Genomic DNA, 25,269 nt, shown 5'->3' with positions numbered 1-25,269 from the left:
TGCAGCTCTCCAATTCTGGGTCATAAAAGTGTGCTAGTATCTGTGCGTATGTTTATGTGCATGACAGAGTAGGAAGTGGGATGGCTCAAACTTTAAAATTCATTAGCAGATACTGTACATTCAGCAAATGTTTTCCTGAACGCTTTGTGTCTCCGTTTGTGACACATTGTGTCTGTGGGTGTGCTTGGTTGTGTGAAAAAAGAGAAAAAAACCTGAGTGTTTGAGAAAGAGCAAAGAAACTCTGAATAGCCTCGAGGGGGTTTTCCTCTGAAAGGGAATGCTTTTCTCCACCCCCTCACAGACACCCTCTACTTCGATCTCTCTCTCTCTCTTTCTCTGTCTCACTCCCAAACACTCAGAGTAGCCGTAGAAGCGAAACAGACTTAAAAGAAGAGAAAAAGAATCAACGGGCAGCTCAACAATTTGCGTCTCTCTGTGCCACACACTCAGACTTGGGGAAGGTCTGCGAAGAATGGAACTGACTTTACTTACTTTTCAAACAAGGCAACTCACTGTCATGTGGATGTACTTCAGCCAACTTCTACTGCTGATGAACTAAACATGGCAAGTCCTTCTGCACAAAGCCAAAGGAGGCTGTCTGGAGAGGATTATCGGGACCAAAACATGACAAAACCTTCTGCTTTGTAGAGGAGAAGCTCCTGCAAACATGGTAAAGTAACACCAAGTTTCCCTCCTGGGTATCCTTATTGTCCATTGTTACTTTCTGGTTTAAGATTTAAACTGCTCCACTGACCCAGTAACTCAGAGTGTGGTTTCTGGTCTGGACAAGCGAACAAGTGAATTTCTTTCTGTGACTTTGCCAGCTATGTGTACGTGTGTGTGAATGTGTGTGTGGGCTACTGGAAGCCTGATACATTAGTTTACACGCAGGGCATCATTTTACCTTCTTTCAACTTTTGTTTTCCAGTTGGAGAGTTCTGTGCACGGTAATGATGCACACTTCTTGCTCTCGTCTTTTATGAAACCTTATCTTTGTAACACACAAAGGGAGTACAAAACCCCATGTGAGTGCTCTCTCCAAAGCTTTTTGTAATCCTGAGCACAGTTGGTGGGACCGTTTCACATCAACAGCCAACAGCATCTCAAGCTTTTTAAGTGTGTGCACACCAACAAAGAGAGAGTGACAGAGAGAGGCGCATTGTCGTTTGTCTCGCATCCTTAAGTCCTTTGATTCGGACTTAATTGATGCGGATGGCACGCATACTTGAGTGAGTGGAGAGTGTTTCGATGTATAAATTATTTTACTGCTTTGCATGCGCACAAAATGGAATTCTCTAGTTCAGCGGTCGGCTCTTTAAAAAGTTCAAATCGTAGAGCTTTTAAAGAAAGGAGGGGACTAATCTAATCCCAGTCACAACAGAATGTAGTTAATTACGATGAGTAAGCCACAAGATGGGGAACACTGATGGTGGATTTGTGGGAGGATGTGGTTTCTTTGAACTTTTATTTACATATTGCTGTTGCTATAAAATTTGTTTTAAAAAAGGAAAGAAAGATCCCTAAATGCTTGCTTGGAGCATGGCTTTTTTTTGGTAACCTGGAATATATTTAGTCAATCTCACATTTATCCTTTATATTTATGGAATATACTTTTATTTCTTACATGGAAATCAGTCTGACCCATAACATCTGTCCAAGCGTAAGTGATAGCTTTACAGCAGGAAGGAAGGATGTTTAAAGAAGTACAAACTTGACTGCGAATGGCGGCCACCACTGTACTTTGCCCCCACTTCACTTCCACTGCAGCGCTAGTTTGACCAGCTTTCACAGACATAACTGTTTGTTTTACTTAATGCCTGACTGATGCCATGAGCCTGCAGCGTCTCACTTATTAGACTGCTGCACTGTGCAAGACCTATTGTGTTTAAACTCTCTACAATATCACAAAAGCCCAACTCGTGGCATGCTGGTGTGCATTGCATTTGCATTTAGTTACTCATGAAAAGCACAACCAAGAGTCACTTATTAACTATCAAGGTCAAGAACTTTCCTCTTGAGGCCTCACAGAATCATGTGTTATGTGTTTCTTTAGTGTACAGTAAACACAGTTACCTACTGCGGGACAGACAATATTTTCAATTGTCAGTTGAAATGATAAAATTGTATTTAAAATATATGCAAATTATGAAAGTGCACATGAGAATTCCACTCGGGCTTTGGACTTGCTCTCGTCTTATAAAAACATATTTAGAGGCAGCAGGCGAGCAGACTTTCTACAAAACAGTAACAGTTGCAGAAGATTAGCTAACAATGACAGGTTTGGCTTTCACAAGAGAAAAATAATTATGTCTTTCTTCACTAAATATTTTATTAATATAGTTGCTTTAGTTGTCTGCTGTGCTGGTAGAGACAATTGATTTATCTGAGTTCTTATGTTTTTTTATGTTTGGGGCGTTAAACCGATCAAATACTCACAAGGGCATTTATACTGGAAGGAAATAGTTCCATTGTGGACTATTAAAATATAACAGTGCAATGAATGATGCTCATTGCAAGGTTCCATAAACCTACAGGAAACTGCCGAATTTGGTGTTTATTCACTGTTGGTTTGGCAAAATAAACAACCACAAGTTACTGGATCTGTTCCAGGCGTGTAAGTCTATACAATATATCCACAACTTTCAGATTTTCAGGATACTCAAAAGTGCTGATTTATCAGAGTGCCACATGCATGTACATCATCTCAAACCCTGGGGAAATGCGGTGCGAGAGTGTCCAGATTTTGATTGATTGGCAGAAAACTGGACCTGGATTTCCTGGGTCACTCCCCCCCTATTAATTTAGCTAATACTGCACAATGCTCCACTTGATTTTAATTTTTGCCAAGTCTCTGCTGAGGCTGACTGGGAAAATGAACTCATTTGATTTATGAAGAAATTATGGATAATCACAGACATCTGCCATTTGGAACTGTATGATCCAAACAGATTTCACTTTGCCTCAGTCAGCACGTCAAGGCTCTGAGAGTTGTCGTGAAGCTGTGGACTGAATTGTCAGTGTGTCTATTATCTCTGTATCACAAAAGTGGGTCAGATGCAACAGAGGCTTTGCACTTGTATTTCCAAAACAGAGCCCCAGCCAAGTGTTCAAGGAGAAATGTCGGTGCCTCGGCTGTTCGCAGGCCAGCTTTCATCACGCATTGTCTCTAGAAAAGTTTGTTTTTGCAACATTGCCATTTCCTTTCCAAACTGTGGCTTTCCAGTTGCATGAATTAATTTTTAATGCAGTTTGTTAACGGTACAGAAAAAAAAAACACAGATTGCACTTCCTCTGTTTGACATGCATTTCTTTGAACTCGCAGAAGACCCTCATATTACCTTGCAAGAATGAAGAGCAGCAGATGTTACTGCTTAGTGCACTCATAATACGCAAGCTCACAGACATAGAAATCCAAATTGTCATATGGCTTAATACATTTTACAACACTTCTTCTAACAGTACAAGTACCTTTTCCACACTGGGAGCCAGTATGTTGTGTTGCATTGTCTAAATACTAAATAATTTTATATTCGATATTTTGAAGCCAGGATCCGGCTTCGGGAAGAAGGCTCAGATCCAGAAGGTTTTGTTTAGTCATGTTAAATGGGAGCGGTTCATGAATGAATCAGCTGTGGTGACATTGTGCCAGAAAAGAAGTCCCTGTGTGAACCTTTCAATCATAGATATATTTTTTGGTTTGCTTGTTTTTACACAGGGCCGTCACTGCTGTATGTCTTTACTGATCATGGGAAGTCTGTGCTGTCCGATCTTGTGGTGGCATGAAAGAAAAAGAGAAACTATGTTATATGGCGCACTTTAAAGCATCCAGGTTTATCCTTAGATCAGATAAGGATTTTGAAACGCTGCCGTGAGTCAGATTTGTGATTTCAGAAGAGATGACAGCATAGATTTACGTAGGATTCAAACACACTTGGTTCATTGTCCTACGATATAAGCAAATATTTTCAGCATGACGGCCTGCAGCAGTGCTGTTTTGAAACTTCCAAGTTATAAGCTGTTGGACTTGTTCTTTCTTATATTATTTACAGATTAAGGTTCAATTAATGGATAATCTGTGAAAGCTCACCCACGTTCTGTGGAAACTTGCCAGTGTTCAATACTACAGTACCATGAGTAAGGACTGGAAATCTGATACACTCTTTGTGAACTACAAAATGAACAAATGTATTTATGGGACTTTACATTAATCTTAGCGGAAGAAACAAAGTGATGTAGTAATTTCGTCTCATATGGGATTTTTCATCTTAAAAGGCTTTAAGATGGCTTATCCGTGAGAGCCCCTCTGCTGAGTTAGAAAGGCTTGGAGCACACACAGAGGCAGTTCTGTCTCATCACCAAACAGACAGAAGGAAATAGTAGAAAAGGAGGGGGAGTAACCCAGAGACACTGGGAATATGGTTTTCATTATGACATGACTAACACTCATTTTGATGATGATGATGGCTCCAAGTCAAAAAATCGTTTTTATTTCGGGTTCCGTGTGAAACTAGTCAGAGTAAAGCGTACACTGCAAAATGCAATTGTTTTTGAACCGTGAAATAAAGAGAAAGGAAGATGACACCTGCATATGAAGCTGACTCACTTCAACTCTACTATGTGCTGTTTTTTTCTTTCCATGACAACATTTCTTCAGTTGACATGTCGCGGGCGCTCGGCCTGCTGTGTCATCCGAGGCTCTCAGGTGCAAGACTAAACGTGCAGAATTCAGGCAGTTGTCAGGAAATACTGGCCAGTCTTAACTGTCACTTTTGGTTATGTTTTGGGTTTACCCTGGTGGTGCGGTGACGGCCTATCTCTTACGAGGAGTTCAAGAAAATGTGATGAACAGTCAGAAACGAAACATAAACCAAACTCTTTCAACATGTCGCATCAAAAGCTGCGCCAGTTTAGCAAAGGTTAATCTCCATCACAATTACATCTTTTGACCCATATAGCTGATGACAATGCAGTACTCACCTTGACAGCTTGTTTATGCAGTAGCTCAGTTCTCGATCAAGACTTTTGTTAGCCCCAGCCTGAGGCGATATGGTGAAACCTGCCATAATGCTTGCCATTCTCTATACAAAACACTGAAAAAAAAACTCCTAAGGGGCAGTAGACAAGACAAAGAAAGAGCTAACCTTTATAACAAATGCCCCTTGTCCATGTGGTTAGGTCAGCTCAGGTCAAACAATGACCTTTGTTGTAGACTGAAGCTCTTTCTAGAGTTAAATCGCAGGCTGCAACGGACAATTATCGCAAGATAGGAAATCCCCTTGTCTAGAAAATGCAGGAGAGGCAGTGTTGGAATGTTTTCAGCTGGCCACGGACCAAAAACAACAATCTCAAAATGAAAGTTCAGGATTTAAGCTTGACTGAATACCCCTCACTGGCTGATTCTGGAAATAAAATCTATCTTGGTGGAAAAGCAAAGACGCTTTATGGTCATATGAGCTGGTTACTGCACATTGATAGATGGTGGAGAGAAAGAAAAATGCCATAATGATGCATGAAAGTGACTCTGCCTGGATATTTAAAACAGACTGAAGGAACAGATATGAGTCTATTGTAATGCCAGGAAGGTGACACAAAGAGCGTACTAAACAGGAAAGAGACAGTAGAAAATAAACCCGAAACATGAGGATGTTGATTAAAAGCAGTGTTGCTGAAAACTGGCTTCTATGTAAACTAAAGCAACAGATACACAAGCATGTTCAATAATGCAATTTAGTGAGCTGGTGCAACATAGAAAATGAATGGCTGTCCCTCTATTGAGGTTTGACCCATCACACCTTTGGATGCATGGATTGATGGTTGTTTACTATCATTATATTAAAAAAGTGACTGCAACTTACGATTATGACTTCATTATGATTTATTACGATTTTGAAAAAATGTTTTCCAATACCACACACAGACACATTTTGCTTTGTTTGACAGATATTAATGCTGAATCTTTCACAGTGCAGACCTGTTTAGAACATTTTCTGGCACTGGTAGGCACACATACCAGTAGGAGCAACACAGCAGTAGAAGTGATTTGACTCGCTAGCCAGTCTGAACTGGTTCCAGCTGAGCTATGCTTAGTAAATCTTAAAATTGTCTCTCTCATGCAAATATTGCTAGCCAAACCACCCATAGAGATGACTTCCAGTCAGGGAAGTTTTCTTTTTTAGCTAGTGTTAACAAAAACAGAGGTTTATTTCTCAATTCAACAGAAGGGACTTGGAATGATTCAGTTGCAGTGAGGAAATGATTTAAAGTTGCATTACACAACAGTGGATGAACTCTATTAAATTTGTGGAATATAACCTGAAATCTGTCATCTACATAAGAAAGAGCACACATGCAAAACTGAAGCAATTCAAATAAAGCACTCCCTGGGAACCTGAAGTCCTCAACTCTGCAAATTAAGTTCACAGACCATGCTTTATTAGACATGACCACAGGTTTACTGTTAACTAACAGAAATACAGTAGTGGATGCAGTCAGTCTAAAACAGCTGTGATGCATTACCATTTAAGAGCCTTCCAAAGAGGTATTCTGGTCTCCATTTCGTGATCTGTTGTGACAGATGTGCACAATCAGAAAAGCATTCTTTTCTACTTAGGGAATGCAAAGGGTCCATAGACTCAGAGCACTGTGAATGGTCAAATATTGGTATTGATTTACATCCAAAAATCTTGTCATGAGTCCAGCAGATCAACATTAGCTCATTTCACAGACATTTCAGTCACTTTGTATTCACTATGTATGTGCAATCCTGTTTTGTGAATGCAAAGACTAAACAGAGTTGAAAGATTTACTGAAATACCAAATGGATTATAAACAGCTGGAATTTTATGACATTTGTTTTGCATGTTTAATGTCCAAGTTGCTCGCAAGTATCTGCATCTGCCAAATGGTCCCAGTGTAAACCAGTGTGAGGTCTTTGAAGCTCCTGCACTTGTGTTTACACTGAGCCGCTCTGGTCTTGGTCAGGCCATCAACCTAAATGAGGAAGGGGCTAAAAAACAGAGTCCTTTGTAGGCTGGGAGATTAACACAGCAGGCTACTGACAAGTGATTGTGGGAATAACATACCTGCTGTGATTAGCGACTGAGATCTATCCAGATTCAAAAGAAGTGTCAAGTCCTTATATTCAAACATCAACTCGGTATGAATATTATGGCTTTCCTTTTCATTACGAAACATTGATTTGGTTCAAGGATATCAGGATAGAAGAATAATTGTACATTTCACCTCTATCTGCCATGAGATAAGACTGTGAAGAGCACTATATTTAATAATCTTGAGACACTATAAAAATATTACATTGTATTTCATGTAAGGAAATGGGGTTTCCAGCCAAGTTAGCAATGTGGAAATCAATCCCCAAGTGGTTTTCACTTTTGAAGTTCTCATTTTTCAGTCAGATGCATATGTCAGTGTATCCAAAGTGTTCCCTCGATGATTCCCAAGAATTTGGCAATCACATGACTTTTCTTCTTTCATCTCATAGAGGTTCACATTGCTGCACCTTTTATCACATGCTAGAGGAACTTCAGTTTTGTCCAGTACTCTGGTTTATGACCAGGTGATCAGCCTTAGCTGCTCTGTATATAATAATAATAGCATAATATAATAATATATAATATATAATAATAGTATTTTCTTTTTCAAACTTGTTTTACTTTATTTATATATTGTGCTACATGTAAATGTTACATCTGTGCACAAAACTCTGGATTCATTTTAATGCAGCTGGTGTACTATACATCAAACCAACAGTAGAATATCTGCAGTACCAAACACTGTGTTAAAATACTTGACTGTACTAAGCCATGTTGACAGGCCTCACGTCTCAAGTCATCACCACCTCAAAACCGCGCTTATAGTCCGGTCGGCGCACCCAAACTGCTTTGAAGACATTATCTTTTCATCTGAATAGTTTCCATGTGCTTAGATGGACTTCACTTGTGGCACAGCTGGTCCTAGTAGAATGCCCATGCAAGCATTCGCAAGATTACTAAAAGCAGACGTCTGCCTACAGGCTGCTACTTTACCTTCTGACATAAGATGGTGTCATATGCAGTGGCATCTTTATGAAACCATATGCTTCTTTGTCATTTTCAATTACATCAGATGCCGACCCACGTCTGCTGCTAATATACCAGCTCAAATGAAGTGTATCCTGGCTAGACATGAAACAAGTTGCACATACTCATACAGGACAGACTTAATTATCTCCATAATAAAATTGAAATCCTTTTGAACAGGCTTGCTCATGCTTTCTTCTGCGCTGATCTTGCCTTTAATCATCCAAGTAGACTGAATAAGAATTCACTGACCCAACAGTGAACTCATAAAGAAAATAATATATCTGTTTCTTTATGACAGCAAAAACTTTTTAAACTGATTTCAAACCCAGCACAGTGAAGGTGAGCAGGTCTGGAAAATCATCTGTCTCGTAATTTGGCATTTGCACAGCAATTACTGTCGACCTGTTTTGGCTTTTGAGACTTTTTCCTTTCAAATACCTTATTTGAAGAAAGTCGTGTCTAAATAAACATAGTTTGTAATTCATAGTCATGGTATACCCGTTTTCCACACGTGGAACTCAAAATAGGAATATTTGTGAAAAGGCTGAAAATACCAGAAACTTGGATAAAAATCGAATCCACAGTGACAGACTGAGTGACATCTGCATTCCTGTAGATGTCCAAACTTCATCTGACTGCCCTTCATCTCTTTTTCTCCTACAGAACCCAGAGTCTCTGGACTCGTCCATCCAGAGTGTGCTGTCGGCCCTCTTCCCACCGTTTGAGGCCACAGCGCCCATCGTCCTCTGCCAGCTGTTTCGCACTATTGAGGAACGTTATCACGGTGATGCTCTGCAGTGTTTACTGGACTTCCTAATTCCTTCCAAACATGTGCTGGAAAGTGTCCAACAGGCAGCATGTGTGAGTAGAAATCATATCTTTGTGTCTTTGTGAAATCTTCCATATGTTAAAAGGTTGAGGGGTTCAAATAGTGTCAACTGTCCAAGTGATAAAGACTACCCAGCAAACTTGCGCTGCTGCAAACGTCTCTTTCACTGCATAGAAATGATTAATAAAATTTGTGATTTATAAGCTACAGCATACTGTAGATATTGTTTTGTTTTGTATAGAAAACTTAGGCTCATTCAGAGCATAAAATGCCCACATGAATATAAATGCCTCAAATTACACCAGTGGTAAATTCAGTTTTACAGTATGATCAGAAGATTTACTGTAGATGTCCAAACTTATAAGCAGGAAACACAGTACCAAACAATCAATACAGCAATGCAGTGAATTAAGTAGACAGTAATTTAAAAACAAAACTGCATTGTAAGAAACCTTATTTGATTTTTTCCTAGGCTGGATACTCTGATGTGGTTTTCCGCTGTGAGGGCTGGCCTCTGTGTCTCCATGACAAAACGGTCATCCAGTTAGCACCCGTTAACCCCTTGCTGTTGCGTCCTGGAGACTTCTATCTTCAAGTGGAGCCTTTTGGGGAACAAGCGGCACGCATCGTCCTCAAATGTCTTCTGGAGGAAGGGTGTCGAGAAGTGGAGGAGACCCCGATCCCTGAAACGTCTTATCCCTGCATCTTCACCGAAGACTGGCTGCGGGACATCAACGAAGGACGTGACGGAACTCCTTTGTCACGGTGTTTGCTTTGCACGGACCAAGGTGTAATTAAGTTGCCGTGGGCCAAAATCGCGATCCCGGAGTTTTTAGACAAGCCTAAGATCATGCCCACCTGTCAGAAATCTCGCCCTGAGCCAAAGCAGATTTCAGTTCCCGTCCACTTCAACTCCTCCACCCTACCAGTTGAAGCCACGATTCTTTCAGCAAATGACAGGATGTCAGCATCTTTAAGACCCGCAGCCTGTTCTTCCAAACTTGTCAAAATGGAAGATAAAAGAGGGGCCCCGAAATCCTGCTCCAAACCATTAATCAAGCCGGTGGGTTGGGTTTCTCCTAATACCTGGGACAGTCATAACTATCAAGAGATTGAGGGTGATTATGTAGACCTGGTGGATATCGACAAAGGGAAAGAGCTTGTGGATAAACAGAGAGACAGGCTTCCAAATCCAACCAATTCAGTTTTGTTCAAACCTGTCAGACCACCCCCACCTGTACCGCTTGGGAATAGCGTTCCTTGCGGACGCACGCTTCAATATACAGAGGAGCGTTTTACACCATGCAGCCAGGAGAATCTGGGGCAGGAACTCACTGATGAAGACTTGAAGTGCAGGTACAGAGATTCATACCTGGCGGCACTGACAAATCCAGTGCCTTTTGAGAAAGGGAGTGTCGACCTCCTGGCTGCCTTGGAGGAGGTCGGCCTGACTGAAGATGGGGAGTTAAAATCTAAGGCTAAAATTGGTGCTCAAAAAGACCAAGTAGGAAACGATTGTAACCACTCTAAGGAACCTGTGTTTGGTAATGAGCCCTTCCCTTGCAAACACTGCCATGAGGCAACACCAGCAAACTTTAAGCCCCACCTTTCTAGTAAATGTGAGCCGGAAAACCTCATGAAGGAGTCGCCCATAATTTTGAAATCAACCCCTGGTTTGAGCCAAAGTCAGAGAGTTCAGACAAAACTTATTTCCCACCCATCAGGACATAGTGCTTTTATGCACCCAGTATCAGATGTGTCCTCGGGGACCCCTGATGGTGACCTGGAGTCGCACCAGAGGGGGAAGGATGTGAAACCATCAGGCAATCACAAAGTTAAAGTGAGGTCTTTGTCCGCTGTCTCAGAAACTCCTACAGGGAGGCCACTTCTCTATAAGCTCAACAACAGGAGCCATAGTGACATTTGCCCTGAAACAGTCACGAACTTAATGCACTGTAAGAAAGAAGTTCAACTTGATGAGAAAACTCTGAAACTGGAAACAGAGAAGTGTCTAAAAAAAGGTAAGTGAGGGATAACATTCATGCGACTCAACCACATTGTTGTTACTGTGTGCACACAGCCATTAAAATGATCGGTTGCTCCCTGTTCAAAGGGGCTCGGAACATTTGAGCTTAATAGACGGAGTGAAACGCCGCTGTGACCTCGCGTGTTTGAAGGAATGTGCTCCAGTGAAGGTCACAGTTCGCGAAGGCTCTTTAAAAGAGGGTTCAAAGGTTAAAGATCAGGTTTGAGTATGATCTTCCTCGAGGGATTCTCCCAATGCTGTCTGGGTTCTCTGGCAGTACAGCCACATTTATGTCATTCCCATTATCAAGGGAGTGAAAGGAAATAGCATGCTGCACCCCAGTGAAAGAGACGACCTGAACCCACTGGGTAAAAAGAAAAAAGCAGAGCATTCTTGTAATGTAGAGAGACAGCATAACGTGCAAGAAGGCAGTTTCTCTATCCTCTGCACCCAGTGGCATGTGCCCGCAAGCCCTCAGAGGGGCAAGTTGAGATCTTGACTGGAGACATGCTTGTCACGGGCTGTTAAAGTGGCAAAGAGAGAGAGGACAGATGAGGCCTTGTTGGCTCCAAGAGGAGGCCAACTAGTAAAAGCAAGATTTAGTAGTCAGACCGCCGCTGTGTTTTGTTATAAAGACCATGTCCAGTATTTAGAAGTGGTCTGTGCAGCTGTGTAACTTTTAACATGTTAAAGTTATGGCTCTGAAAATTATTAATTGCTGTTGTTATAAGAGGGCAAAGGTTACTGGACAGAAAATGAAGCTGATGGTTTACAGGAAGGCGTCGCACTGTCTTAGAATAAAGTCCCTCAATAAAAACCGACTGATGGATAATTAAAAATATATGATCATTTTTCTTGCTTGCTGCCAAAGATCATGTTTTGAGTTGTCACATTTATAAAACATTCGAAATATATAAATATATTTTTTGCTTTGTCAGATTCCCAGCCGAACAGAAGTGAGGCTTTGTCCACTGCAGAGGGACCGGGTACCAAACTCCACAACTTAAAGACAGAAAGTATATCCTCTTCTGACACTCAGCATCCCTCACAAACTGAAGAGTCAGCTTTCAGGAGGATCAGTGGCTTGCTTGAACTGGGGATCGTGTGTTTACCAGGTAATTTTGCACTTATTAGTGTATGGCATGAGAATAGATTATTTTGCAATGTGATTTTTCACTGCAAAATAACCATTTCTGGCATACGGTACATGTTACAATATGCTTCAAATGTCTTTTTTTTTATACCTAAAAATGAAATACTGCACAGAACATGGCGACTTAGCATTTAAAACAGGTTAAAAACAGTTTTGATTCAGACGAAACTTATTTGAGCAGAGTATGACATCAGCGGCTTTCGTGTAATTTTAAGATGTGCCTCAAAAAGCTCAGTGGAAGCGAGTAACGCCTCTGTTTTCAGTGTTAAACATAAAAGGTTAAATTTAATGTAGCCCTGAATTCCTGTGACTGAAAATTCATATAAATTTTTTTTTTTACCACTTCATGGATTTATTAAAAGCATCTTCTCCGTCATGTCCATCCACAGGCAGCAGGGACAAGACTGGCAGGGCGGTTGTGGAGGTCCATGGTGAGAGGATGGGTTGGACGTCCCCTCTTGTGTCAGCACAGAGCATTTGCGAATTACTGCTCCACTTACATTCTATACCAAGGTACAGTGCTGAAGGACTTAGATGTGTCTCTAGAGAAAAAAGATAACATTTCTGCAGTTAACACACCTCTGAGAGAGGAGGTTGAGCTTTGCAAAATACAGGAAGCTGGTGTCTTCAGTGGGCTAGAAGAGGAAAATGCTTGCTGGCTTTTCATTTAGCTCCTGTGATTATTATGTTATAAAAAGATCCCACCACTAGAGGGCAGCAGCATATCAGTTTCAATATTTCCAGTGGTCAGAAGGAAGCTGTGAATATTATTATGCGTGACCTCATATCCACACCAACTGTTCTCCTATGGGTAATTAGTTTGTATAGCTACAGTTCTACAACTAATATAGCACAGATTTGACCTCTGCATATAGCACCTTAAGATCATTTGGCAGTAACATGGCTAATGTTTACTGACCGGTGGCCAATAAACATTAGCCATGTTACTGGTCTAGTAACGGGCAAATTAGCGTATTTGTTTACACTAATTTAACAAAGATTTTGATGCAAAAAGCTGTTCTACCAGAAAGCTGACCTTGTGCTGTCCCCAGCAAAGAGTCACGCCACAACAGTCTGCAGCCAGGCTCGCTGCCAGCTGTCTGGTATGCAGCGCATTGACAGAAATAACAGTCATGCTTGATGTAGGCTCACATAGCGATAAGCGAAGAAGAGGTTTATTTTTTCTTTGTTTTTTTTTGTGAATTTGTGAAAAAGTTTAAGATGTAAAAATAAGGTCTTTGACAAAAAGTGTATGTGGGTGTCAGATGAAGAGGTTAAGGTAAATCTGAGATGTGGATTAATTAAAGCCCCAAAGCTCTTAAATCTGGTCTTTATTGCTAAAAGAGCAGTGTGATGAAATACTGTATTTGGGTTCCTAATGTGCTCTAACATGAATTAATGTTTTCGTAGGAAAGATGTTCGAGAGCTGGGAATGACTTTGGTCATCAATGCCAGGAAGAAGCCGCCCCCTCTTCACCTCTACAAGGCTCTATTGATGGCCCAGGTTAAAACAGTAATCCTGCATGCACATGCCAGAATAAAAGTTGATACAAAGATTATGGGGAGTGTTTGGTTTACTGGAAAAAACAGGCCTGGGGGTGTAGTCTACTGGCCTTGTGTAGAGTACAAATTGCACTGTAGGTCTGTGGTCATTAAGGTTTTACCGTAAGTGAGAAAAAAAAGGCAGGATACATAGACATGTACCACTTAATAACCCTCAGCAGCCTTCCCCTAACCTGTTCTCTTTCTGCTTCAGGAGCAAGCTCTCCATGCTGTCCACAGTATCGTCATGCTGATGGATAAAGACACTTGGCCACGCCCCGAAAAACAGCCTGGTCTGCAGGTCAGACATCAAAACATTTCATGTCCCTATTCAGTATAAAAGTGTAACTTTTATTCACGAAGTCTTTGCCTTTGTCTCTTAGATGGATTTGGTGACCACTATGAAAGCCCTAAACAAGACAGTGGAAGCTTCCCAGCTAACCTCTGATTTTGGAGGTACCTTCACTTACAGTCACACCGAGTGGCTGCAGTTCCGTCAGGTACTAAAAATGCACGCTAAGTCTACACAGCTGCTCTACTGGTGGTATTGAATCCTAACTACTTCACTCTGAAAACCTGTGGAGTGGTCTCTGGTGACTAAAGTTGTTCAACCATAATTCAACACAGTGGAAATTAGGCGCCCACCCAGCCAACCACCCGGAGCATGCATGATATCTGATGTGCTTTACTTTGAATGCAGGAAGGGTGTGGTCACATGGGAAAGGGTAAAGTCTTATCTGAATGATGAATTTGATTATTTATTATAATGTTAATTGTTCACATTAAGTAGGGACAGATATTTTATCCTGGTTATGCAACACCAATCACTGAGTCACAACCAAGGCCATTCTGCTTTAACACACAGGTCAGTTCCTTCGTGTAGCATATACAATACCATAAATTACATAATATTTCATTATACTAGTGTGCAAATGAGGGCAAGGGGGAGTATGCCAGCTCAAGAAGAAAAAAATAAAGAATTGAACTGCATGTAGATAGTTATAGATATTTTTTTAAATACCATTATTTTGAAACCATTTATATTTCTTTAAAAATCTAATACTTAGAGCAAATTGAATGTTAAAGTAATACAGCATTAAACCACAATGTGGACTATTAAACACATGCAAAACATATTTAATATTTGTTTTAGATCAGTAGGCTGGTGGAAGCTTAAAGTTTCTTATATAAGTAGAAAAATTATTATAATGCGAGATATTAGAGTTGATGCTGTAGTCATGCACCCTACAGTAATATTGTACGGAGAGTTGAAAGTGTCTAAATTAACCAGCAGCACACTGATATTAGTCTCCAGTGTCTGCAGATTTTAAAAAAAATAAACTCAGTTTGTCTCCTTTTGCTTCCACACGGTGCTGCCTCTTCCAAAAAGCTTCTCAGTTCAATACAGTGGAACATGTTTCATTTCAGAGGCTGGTTTCATTTATGACTGACCTGCGAGGGGCTGACTGTTTGTTGCAAAAGGCCATTAAGAGGGTGGATAACAGAAACCAAATGGACACAGCTCAGGTAACATATTTATGTTTATACTGTATTGTTATTAAATTAGTGTAATCTCCACATGCTCACATTTTGGCTTTGTTTTGTGCATAAAACAGGAAGTGCAGCAATGCATTGAAGAGCAGAGGATTTCAATGAAAGAGATGCTGGAAGATGCTAGACTGGTGACTTTGCAAAGGGAAGGAGGGGCTTTTCTGGCCAGGATGAAGAAAGAAGAGTTCAGATTTCCACAGTCTGAGGACTACAGGTGTCAGATATGATTTGTCACTCAATGATGTTCTTCTTGTTTAACTTGTATTAATCTATATAACATGCTATAGAGAATCTAAGGGCTATTTTATTTGCACTTGCCATACTAGGCAAATTTCTTTGTAGAGTCCATTACATTTGGAAGGGTAATGGGTGAAGCCATCCTGGGAATCACCAAATTTTACTAATAGGAATGATAATATGTAGGATTTCTCCTCCCTAATGGGAAAAAAAACGACAGGCATGTGAGGTAGAAGTAAATTAATGACAATTTGCAGATGCCTACACAGTCCTGGGAATATCTCTACTGTAATTATTCCAACTAAGTGAAAACAAATAACATCTGCATGGCTGTGTGGGTGGCTGTAAAATATTGTTTATATTAACAATTAGTTTCATTTATTTTACTTACCAGCAGGAGGCATAGTAAGTTATCCGTGAAATGTTACCATAAATCATAGAATAATGACTATCAAACTTATTCATTTTAATTGCTCTTTGCCTGGTTAAAAAAAATAAAAAACACACCCCAGTAAAAACTGCACGAATCTTATTTGTGGTTTTAAACTAGAATTAAAGAGCAAACAGATTTTATTTGTCTTAACTTAAAGGCCCAATAAGAGATGTGCAGCTACCACTAAACTCATAAAAATAGCTGTGGCAAAACAGGATTATTGTCTTTTAAAATACTTTTTAGTTTGGAAATTTTTTATAGCGTGCTTCTTTTATACGAACAAATTCCAAAAAAACTGGTGATTTTGAAAATCTCATAAAGTCATATTTTATTCGCAAGAGAACACAGAAAACATGAAATGTTTGAACTGAGATGCGTATTGAACGTTTTGAATTCAATAGCAGTGACCCATCTAAAACAAACAGAAAAGCAAACGTTGAGACAGCACATCTATATCACCATCCACGCTGAAAGGTATGCACATGTATTAGAGCAACAAAGAATAAGTAAGTCTTTTTCAGGGAAGGCCTTTTGTATTTTAGCAAGACAATACAAAAACTGCATGCTGCATGTCTGTCATTGTAGAAGAGCCCTGCCTGCAGTTCAGCCTTTCTGCCGGCTGTAAACATTTGGAGCTTTATAAAATGAAAAATGCGATAAAGAAGATCGAGGACTGTTGTGCAACCAAGTATTTTATATCAGATAAGAATGGGTCAACATTCCTCAAATATGAGGTTGGCAAATCATTGCACTCTGTTTTTATTTACATTTTATGCAGTGTTAAAACAGTTTCAGAATTGGGTTTGCAATTAAAACAATAAAACAAGGACAGTGTCACATGATGGCTGTCAAAAACTGTCAGGCATGATTCTGATTAAAAAGCCATTTCACCCCCTGCGTGACAAATACAACCTCACAGTCAGTGTTAAATGTTTTCTCCTCGTGTTGCAGAGACGCTTTGGAGTCTGTGACAAGTCTCTATAACCAAGTGGAGGAGAAGCTCCACACACTGGTGATGAGATCAAACGAGTCCCTGCAACAGCTGGAGTTCCTTTTCAGGCTTCGAGAGGTGGAGGCCAAAATCAGCACGGTACGTCTAGTAATCTTAGTCTGTTTACAATATTAGAATCTACAATATGTGTTTAAACATCTAAAAGTTATGTAATAATAAACTCACAGCTGGTAGCCACATGTACAAAGTGTAACCGCATAACCAGGGCTTTGTGTCTTGTAGGCTGGGATGTGGTTCGGCACAGAAGGTGAACAGAGACTGAAGGACTCTTACCCAACTGATGATACCCAGGCGTGCACTGAAAAGGATTTGGAGCACTTCCACGTGTTTCTTACTCAGTCTAAGGTATCACCCCTATGTAACGGCAAAGAAATTAGAGATAAGAAAACTTGCCCTCATTTGGCTGTTCATAGTTGATATCAGTGATATCAGTAAACTGCAGAAGCGGAAGGAAATTGATTTCACATAACATTTTAATATTTATCACAGGAAAAACAGCAGAACGCCTTGATCCTAGCTGCAGAGGCAGAGGGTATTTTTGAGTCCAGCGACAGCAGCCCTGCAAGAGATGTTTTTCAAACTCTCGTCAACACTTTCAGATCTAATGTAGAAGACTTCATGCTGCGTGCAGAACAGAGATACAAAGAACTGGACGCGCTTGTGCACGTTTACGCCTTTTGTGAAAAGGTTTGTATTTTGTCATGGCTTCTGACAATTTTATTAACATCTTTTTTCCTCTTGTAAATATTTTTACTGATTACTTTCCATTTCCTTTCACTCACTCTCTCTGTCTAGGCATCTGCCCTAGCCAAAGAATGCAGTCATTCTTTGGAGCAGGTAGAGCAGGGGTGTTACCCAGCTCAGACTTTAAGTACACTCCAAATGTATGAGCAGAGATTAGGTGGTGAATTCTCCACCCCTCACTTCCAGGCTGTGAAAGCTAAAGCCTGCGCCTTGGGATCAGGGGCTTCAGCAGCAATGAGAGTGTGGAATGCAGCTTGGGCCCAGTGCCGAGAAGTCAGGCAGCATCTTAAGGAGATGCAGAAGAAGAAAAAAAACATAGATAAGAACCAGATCCAGAAGACCACAGCTGCAAAGTCTCCAGGGGAACATGGAGAAATGGAGAAAGAGGGGAAAGGGAGTGTGATAGCAGAGGCAGAGCATTCCTTGACCCCACAGCTTAGCACCAGTGTTGCGCGCCTCAACTGCAACGACTTCAAAGAGAGCAAAAACAAAGAGCCTAAAGAGCTGCATTTACCAGAAATACCTGATAAAAATGGGGAAAATACTTCTGATTTCTCTCTAAACACTGACTCCCGCCAAGAGAGCAAGTTGAGGCCAAGAGAGCATCACAGTGAGACAGATCTAAGAGATGTAAACTCAACAAAAGGGAGCGAGGACTTTCCTTCACACCAACCTTTGAGTCGATCCCTAAGCGAAGGCTCACATGTCTGCTCTTATCTGATGAGCATTCCTGGCTTTTCGCCTTTAAATGTGAGTCACAAGCACTGTCATAGTAAGACACAGTCACTGGAACAAAATCAGCAGTCCATCCAAAATCGGCCTTTTCCCCATAACAAGAGACTACGGCCAGGAAACCTGATCAGCAAATCGCCAAGAGACAGCAATGAAGGGAAGGGTGAAGGATGTATAGACTCCACCCGGGACCCTGAAGATGTCAGGACTCCAGAGACATTACTCACACCAACAGAAATCAATGGCTGCAATGTTTTGTAAGTAACACCCTCTCCCTCACCTGTAATCTAGAGCAAGATGCTGTCCAACATATGGCAAACTATATTAAAATGTTTTACCCAAATGTTCCCCAGTAAGCAATAATGTTGTATGGAGAAATGCTACCCACGCACACACAATGTAAAACTGAGCTCACCTGGGTTTCATTTCCTGCATGTGGAACAGGAAAGTACGGAGGATCATGGTGGAGCTACTGTCCACAGAGAGGGAGTATGTGAAGGCTCTGGGTTATGTTCGAGAGCACTACTTCCCTGAGCTGGAGAGGGCAGATGTCCCTCAGGATCTCAGGGGCCAGAGGGGGAGCATCTTTGGTAACTTAGAAAAGCTCCACGACTTCCACCGACATTACTTCCTGAATGAGCTGGAGGGCTGTGTGAATGAACCCTTCAGAATAGGACGCTGCTTTCTACGTCACGTAGGTGCCTTTTGTGAAAGTCTAGCTTTAAGAAAAATATTATATATATTTATATATATACACACACTGTTTCTTGAATCATTAAATCATTAGTTTTTCCATGACACCATCGGTGTAAGTTTTGGCAGCTGTTTAATGTTGAGCACTACTTCACGGTTTTCATATACCAAGTAATTTCCCGGTTGATGTGTAATAAAAGTGCTTTCAAATGTGTCCTGACTGTATGCCGGTGTTTTTAGCTTCCAAGAGAAAAATTTACTGGAATTATGGTACACTGCTTGTAATGTTGTGACAGAGTCCCGACTAATCGTCTGCATTTATTTTCCATTTTAGAGAGAAAGCTTTGCCTTGTATGCCCTTTACAGCAAGAACAAGCCCCAGTCTGACAGTCTCCTCATCAATCACGGGCAGGCTTTTTTCAAGGTGAGATCACAAACATGGACCTTCTCTCCAGGATGCCACAGATATGTAGCCGCTTTGGTGAGATAGGATGCTATCAAAAACCGCTGTTGTTTCAGGAATAAAAACATCTCTTTGTATACCTCTGGACCTCCCCTAGTGCTATTGCTTTTGGATTTTATTTATTTTTTGTATTTGTATTTATTTTTTTTTTAATTGCCCAGTAGATGCCTCATTCTGACCACTTGCAGTCGTGTATATGTAATTAGAGCAGAAGACGTGTCAAAACGTAGACCCTAAATTTGTCTAAATTTGGAGAAGAGATAACAAATACTTCCTCCAAGGCAATGCCGAAATTCCAAGTACATTGCAATATTGTATTGTATTGCTAGTGGACTGAATGGGACTTGCATGAAGTGATGTAATCAGGAGCGCGAAGTTCACATGTAGTCATATTTAAGTCATATTTAAATTTAATAAAGGTGTTGACTGCACCACATTAAAAGTTTGTAGCGTGATATAGTTATTACAAATCCTGTAATAAGGATTTTATGAGAATTCCTTTAATAGCTATGTTGGTGAAGCTGACAGATTTTGCCATTCTAAAAGGCATTTATTCAAAAAATGTTCTTCTAATCTCACTCATCCAATGTCCCACCATACACACGCATGATTTTAACCATGTCATACACCTTTTTTTAGCCTTTACTGACATTCACCAGACCTTTTATAACAATACTCCTTTGTTTCCTCTTTTCTCCTACCAGCAAAAGCAGCTGAAGCTGGGGGATAAAATGGACTTATGGTCGTACCTGTTGAAGCCTGTGCAGCGCATTAGTAAGTACAGCTTGCTGCTGCAGGACATGGTGAGGGAGTGCGATCCGGGACAAATCAGAGAGATAGCCGAGCTAAAGGCAGCCCTTGAGGTCATCCACTTCCAGCTTCGCCATGGCAACAACTTGCTGGCCATGGATGCCATTCACCACTGTGATGTAAGAAGGACTCTAGTAGCTTTAACTTTAGTTCTGTGTAATTTGATTATCATGATTACAAGATGTGAGGTTTTTAAGTTTATATGCATAATACAAAATATAGTTTGAATGTACACTGGTTTGTCATGCTGTTGTGCAACGTCTATGGAATGTAAGCAGCAAAGTAGGGAAACAGGTACAGGCAGATCAATTTAAATACTCAGAAATATTCATCATTTCTTGGTTATGTGCAATAGCACTGTTAAGACTGAACAGGCATAGAAGACGCAAGGATATGATTAACAAGGAGAATTTATTAGCCTCATTCATAGGAATCCAAACTGAGGTGGTGTGTGTGTGGAGGACGTGGTGGTCTGGAGCTCCATTATCTGAGAGCCCAGACAGAGGGGGTGAATATTCACAGGAATTTTGTGGGTTATTTTGTGAACTTGATGGCCTCTCTCATGTCAAAAATAATTAAAAAGTTCAGATTCTGGTTTGCTGCTTATATTTATTTGAAATGTTCTTTAGGCTGATATTAATAAAAGCATTGTACATTTAGAATGTGGTTTTTTGCATTTTTGCTGACTACAGCACTGCAAATGACCCTACTGAGCCACACTTAATAACTTTCTTGTGTACTACAGGTTAATCTAAAGGAGCAAGGGCAGCTGATTCGTCAGGATGAGTTTTTGGTAACTTTTAGGAAGAAAAAATGTTTCCGTCACATTTTTCTTTTTCAAGAACTCATCCTCTTTAGCAAGACAAGAAAGACTGACATTGGAAATGACACATACATCTACAAACAGTCATTCAAGGTACATGTACTGCGCAAACACACACGCATGCATGTAAAGTGTTTCGAATTCACAATTTTTCTGTGATTCATCACAGCAAATGAAAGTTCATTCAAGAAACTTCCTCTTTATAACAATTCGCTAGAAAATTACTTATTGCAAACTGCAAACGACTGTTATAGTGACCGCTTTTCCATTTGGTGTCATGACTCAGGGAATTTTCTTCATTGCATACATGCAGGGGAAGACTTGATGCAACACACACAAACCAGCTTGGCCTTTACCTTTATCTAATTTGACACATAATATAGAATTATACTCAGTAGTATATATCAAAAACTATTAGCAGTCATAATATTTTGACTAAGTTTTTCTGAATAATTCAATAATATGTTTTAATATACCCAAAAACTTTGAGCTGCAACTTATAAAAACAGTCCTTCTGTGAAAATTTGCAAGTACCCTTACTTAAGAGTCACTATTTTAACACAACTCAGCTCTTTATTTTAAGTCCTGTCTGGCACACGGATACTCCACAGGAGGACTTGGATATTTGCCTGTGGTTTTACAAACGTACCAAACTGCTTGCTGTATTTACAAAAACCTATAATTTAACACAAACCCATTATCTTTCTCTGTATTCAGACCTCTGACATAGGGATGACACAAAACACCGGTGACACCGGTTTGTGTTTTGAGATCTGGTTCAGAAAGAGGAAAAGTCAGGACACATACACTCTGCAAGCAGCCAGCCGTGAAGTGAAGGAGGCCTGGGCCAGGGACCTGGAACGGATACTCTGGGAACAGGCTATACACAACAGAGGTATAGCACCTACATATAAACACACACCAATTACACTTCATGAGTACTTCGCAGCACGCATGTAAATGCATTTAGCTGAGTCTTTGGAGGACTCATTTCATTAAAGAAAAAAAAACCCAGCACAGCATATCTAGCTGCACAATTAGTGAATGAATGTAACATTTGAGAATTACACAAATGATTTCACGTTATTTTTTAGAGGTTCGTTTGCAGGAGCGAGTGTTTCTGGGAATTGGAAACAAGCCTTTTATGGACATTCAGCCCAGTGAGGCAGCTATCAATGATCGAGCCATCGATTATGTGCTGATGGGGAGAGGTGAGTATTTGATGTTTTTAAATAAATCTGTGACTTTTCTCAGACCCTTACACTCTTTCTTGTTGCAGAAAACAGAGGCCTGTTCTCTGTGGGATCATGTGCCTCACGGGACGAGCTTCCAGGAGGGCGGCCAAAGTCCGCCGGTTCAAGGAGCAGCTCTTCTTCCTCCTCGTCCTCTGGACGGGGCTCCCTCTCCCCTGTGGGGTACTTGTGTGGACCAAAGCAGAAGGTGACTGCAGGGGTCCTTGGACGATATGCATCGCCCCGAGGAGCCCTGGAGGAGGACGATCTTGACCATGAGAGTGGAAGTCAGCATTTATTGTGTGAGTGAAACTTTGATGAGAGTAAAAAGTATGTGATACATTTTTGTTACACAAAGTCCAATAACCAGTCAAATGAAGAGGGTATTTTTAAATGAACCAGAAGGAAAGTATATACCTTGATGTACCCCAAAACTTCCTATTGCTATGAGAGTGTTTCTGATGACCCCTGAACAGGTTTACAGATATCAGGGTATTGTGTTTCAAGCCTCAGAGAATTTCCTCTACAAGCTATGGGGCCAAAGGTCAGAGATCAGGGCACACTTTCTTCAGGAGAGCCAAAGGTATTTCAATAGCAAAGCTAATTCCTAAAAAGCTGTTTGGCCCTCAGCTGTCGGCTATATTTAGGAACTTTCTCTCACCACTATGTAGTAGCGGGAGAAGCTTGTCCCGTGACATAACTGATGGCAGACTTGGATCATTCCTCAGTTCAACCAATCATGCACGTACCATGTTAACAAAGAAACTTTTCTTTGTTTCAGTGGACAGCTCGGAGTCGTCAGGCGAGAGCGTAAGCGGCTTCAGCAGTTCCAGTCACAGCTACCACTCTGCTATCGGAGGAGAGGTGGAGGACCACTCCCCTGTAATCACTGTTAAGGAGTCAGTGATTGCTCAGCCAACTGAGGCTTCCAGCATTCTTGCAGGAACCACCAAAAAACCCCAGCCACCAGTTCCACCCAAACCCAAGCACAAACCAAAAGATCAGAGCAAGAATCTGCCCGGCAGCAAGGTGCAGTACGAATCTGAGTAAAAGGTCATTCGGTTAAAACCAACATGGTCATAAATCACTCACAGATGTATTCACCACTCAGTGAAGTCACTCTCATTTCTGCCTGTAAGCTGCTTTGTAGCTTACATGTGTGGTTTTGAAAGTCAGTAATGAATCTTCTATTGTGACCAATATTCCTTTTTAATTATTCTCTCTCAGGTACAGAGCACCGCTTTTGGAAAGTCCACTGATGTTTGAGCGCTAAGATATATATAAGGTATAGTAAAAGTAATGCAGTTTTACATCACCTATATCTTTTAATGTTGCATATAACACTAATGAAAGGGAGGCACGTGAATAATCCACTGTTCTATTGTGAAAAGCAGTTTTTTAAAAATTTCTTCTTCGTTTCTTCATTTTTCTGCAGATGTCTAAGCAGCCTGCCACAAGAGTCTGTTTGTGCCCGCTACCAAAGCAGACATCACTTTATTCCAGCTGTTACTGTAATGTTATACAACTCTGTAAATAAAGCTTCTTTTGATATCACCACTAAAACCGTAGATCAAGAAATCATCTGTGTTTTATTCTCACTATAAATGGTGATTAATGTCATTTTGAAATGCGTGGCTTTTTTTGCACTATGTATTAGGTTAGTTTTATATCTTAAGCTGCAGTCTATGTGTACTTGCTATTCATAATACAACGTGAAATTATTGTGTACTCTGAAATGTGAATTTTATCATTGTTAAATAAAAACATAACATATTGCCAAATGTTGTACAAATGATTGAAGCCTCAGCACTACTCATTTCTTCTGAAAACAAATCATTTACTTTTTCTTTTAACAGTTTTTTATAATTTAACATGATACTGAAGATATTGTTACATGGCTTCATACTGAAATACACAATATAAACAGTGATGTTGCCTGTTTGCTTTTGCGTAGCCTTTGTCACACCTCAACATGAAAACATTTGGTGACCAAAGTGGTGACATTAGGAACTGTCAGTTCAGACTTACACTAGGTGGAAAGTAAATGAGCCATCAGGGCATCATCATCATCGTCACCATATTTTGACTACCTCACTCAAAAGACTGAAATTGGGTGCTTGTTAAATTTACAAAAGTCTAACTTGTAATTTGAACAAAATAATTTCATGTTTCTATGGTGAACATAATTAAATCATGTAGCATCTGCAAGAAATTCAACAACTTAATTTCTTCTCGTTAAGATGGCATGATACAATCTAGTAAGAGTGGTTAGTTACCTCGACTCGAAATTCACAAGATCCCATGAGATTTCAAACCACAGGAAAACCACTGGGGTTATAAGAGGCAGACAAACATACACACACTCCACGTGTTGTTGTTTAACCCGTCAAGTCCAATCCAATCCAATTCAATTTTATTTAAAAAGCACTTTAAAATTCCCAGCACAGGACCTCAGTGATCAGCTGATCAGCTGACCTGAGAGAGCGGGTGGGTGTATAAGGCTGTAGCAGCTCAGAGAGATAAGATGAGGCTTGGCCATGGAGAGCTTTAAAAGCAAATAAAAGAATTTTAAAATGAAACCTAAAAGAAATGGGCAGCCAGTGAAGTGAAAATAAAAGTAAAATAGGGGAAATGTGCTCAAACTTTCCAGTGCCAGTTAAAAGACGAGCTGTGGCATTTTGCACCCTCTGTAGATGGATGGGTAATATATAATGCACTGACCCCTATATAAAGTGCATTACAGTAATCCAGCCGAGTGCTAACAAATGCGTGGATCACTGTCTTAAAGTGCTGCTGTGAAACAATTGGCTTTATTTTTGCCAACTGCCTGAGCTGAAAGAAGCTGGATTTTACCACTGCCTTAATCTGATTTTAAAACTTCAGATCACAGCCCACTTTGACCCCCAGG

At 40.5% G+C, this 25,269-nt stretch overlaps 1 protein-coding gene across 1 annotated transcript; it reads left to right on the top strand.

Annotated features, from left to right (window-relative positions):
- The first annotated feature begins 268 nt into the window (after positions 1-268).
- Positions 269-24,142, top strand: quob (quattro b). Its single transcript, XM_005469298.4, has 24 exons — positions 269-670; positions 8,745-8,942; positions 9,383-10,931; positions 11,875-12,051; positions 12,479-12,602; positions 13,500-13,593; positions 13,846-13,932; positions 14,015-14,131; positions 15,060-15,158; positions 15,248-15,396; positions 16,804-16,942; positions 17,087-17,209; positions 17,354-17,551; positions 17,660-18,597; positions 18,785-19,034; positions 19,368-19,457; positions 20,201-20,425; positions 21,052-21,222; positions 21,847-22,024; positions 22,224-22,340; positions 22,409-22,663; positions 23,143-23,390; positions 23,589-23,646; positions 23,797-24,142. The coding sequence occupies exons 1-23, from the start codon at positions 668-670 to the stop codon at positions 23,625-23,627; spliced, it is 5,568 nt and encodes a 1,855-aa protein (XP_005469355.1). The 5' UTR covers positions 269-667; the 3' UTR covers positions 23,628-23,646; positions 23,797-24,142.
- Positions 24,143-25,269: the final 1,127 nt, after the last annotated feature.

This window comes from Oreochromis niloticus, linkage group LG5, assembly GCF_001858045.2.
Source record: "Oreochromis niloticus isolate F11D_XX linkage group LG5, O_niloticus_UMD_NMBU, whole genome shotgun sequence".
Taxonomy (NCBI): domain Eukaryota; kingdom Metazoa; phylum Chordata; class Actinopteri; order Cichliformes; family Cichlidae; genus Oreochromis; species Oreochromis niloticus.
This window is presented reverse-complemented; position numbering and strand designations above follow the sequence as displayed.

What these genes read in the sequence shown, in the direction of transcription:
- quob (XM_005469298.4), top strand. An exon ending in ACCAAATGGACACAGCTCAG is followed by an intron (nt 15,159 to 15,247) that starts GTAACATATTTA and finishes TGCATAAAACAG; the next exon opens with GAAGTGCAGCAATGCATTGA. An exon ending in ACGGGCAGGCTTTTTTCAAG is followed by an intron (nt 19,458 to 20,200) that starts GTGAGATCACAA and finishes TTCTCCTACCAG; the next exon opens with CAAAAGCAGCTGAAGCTGGG.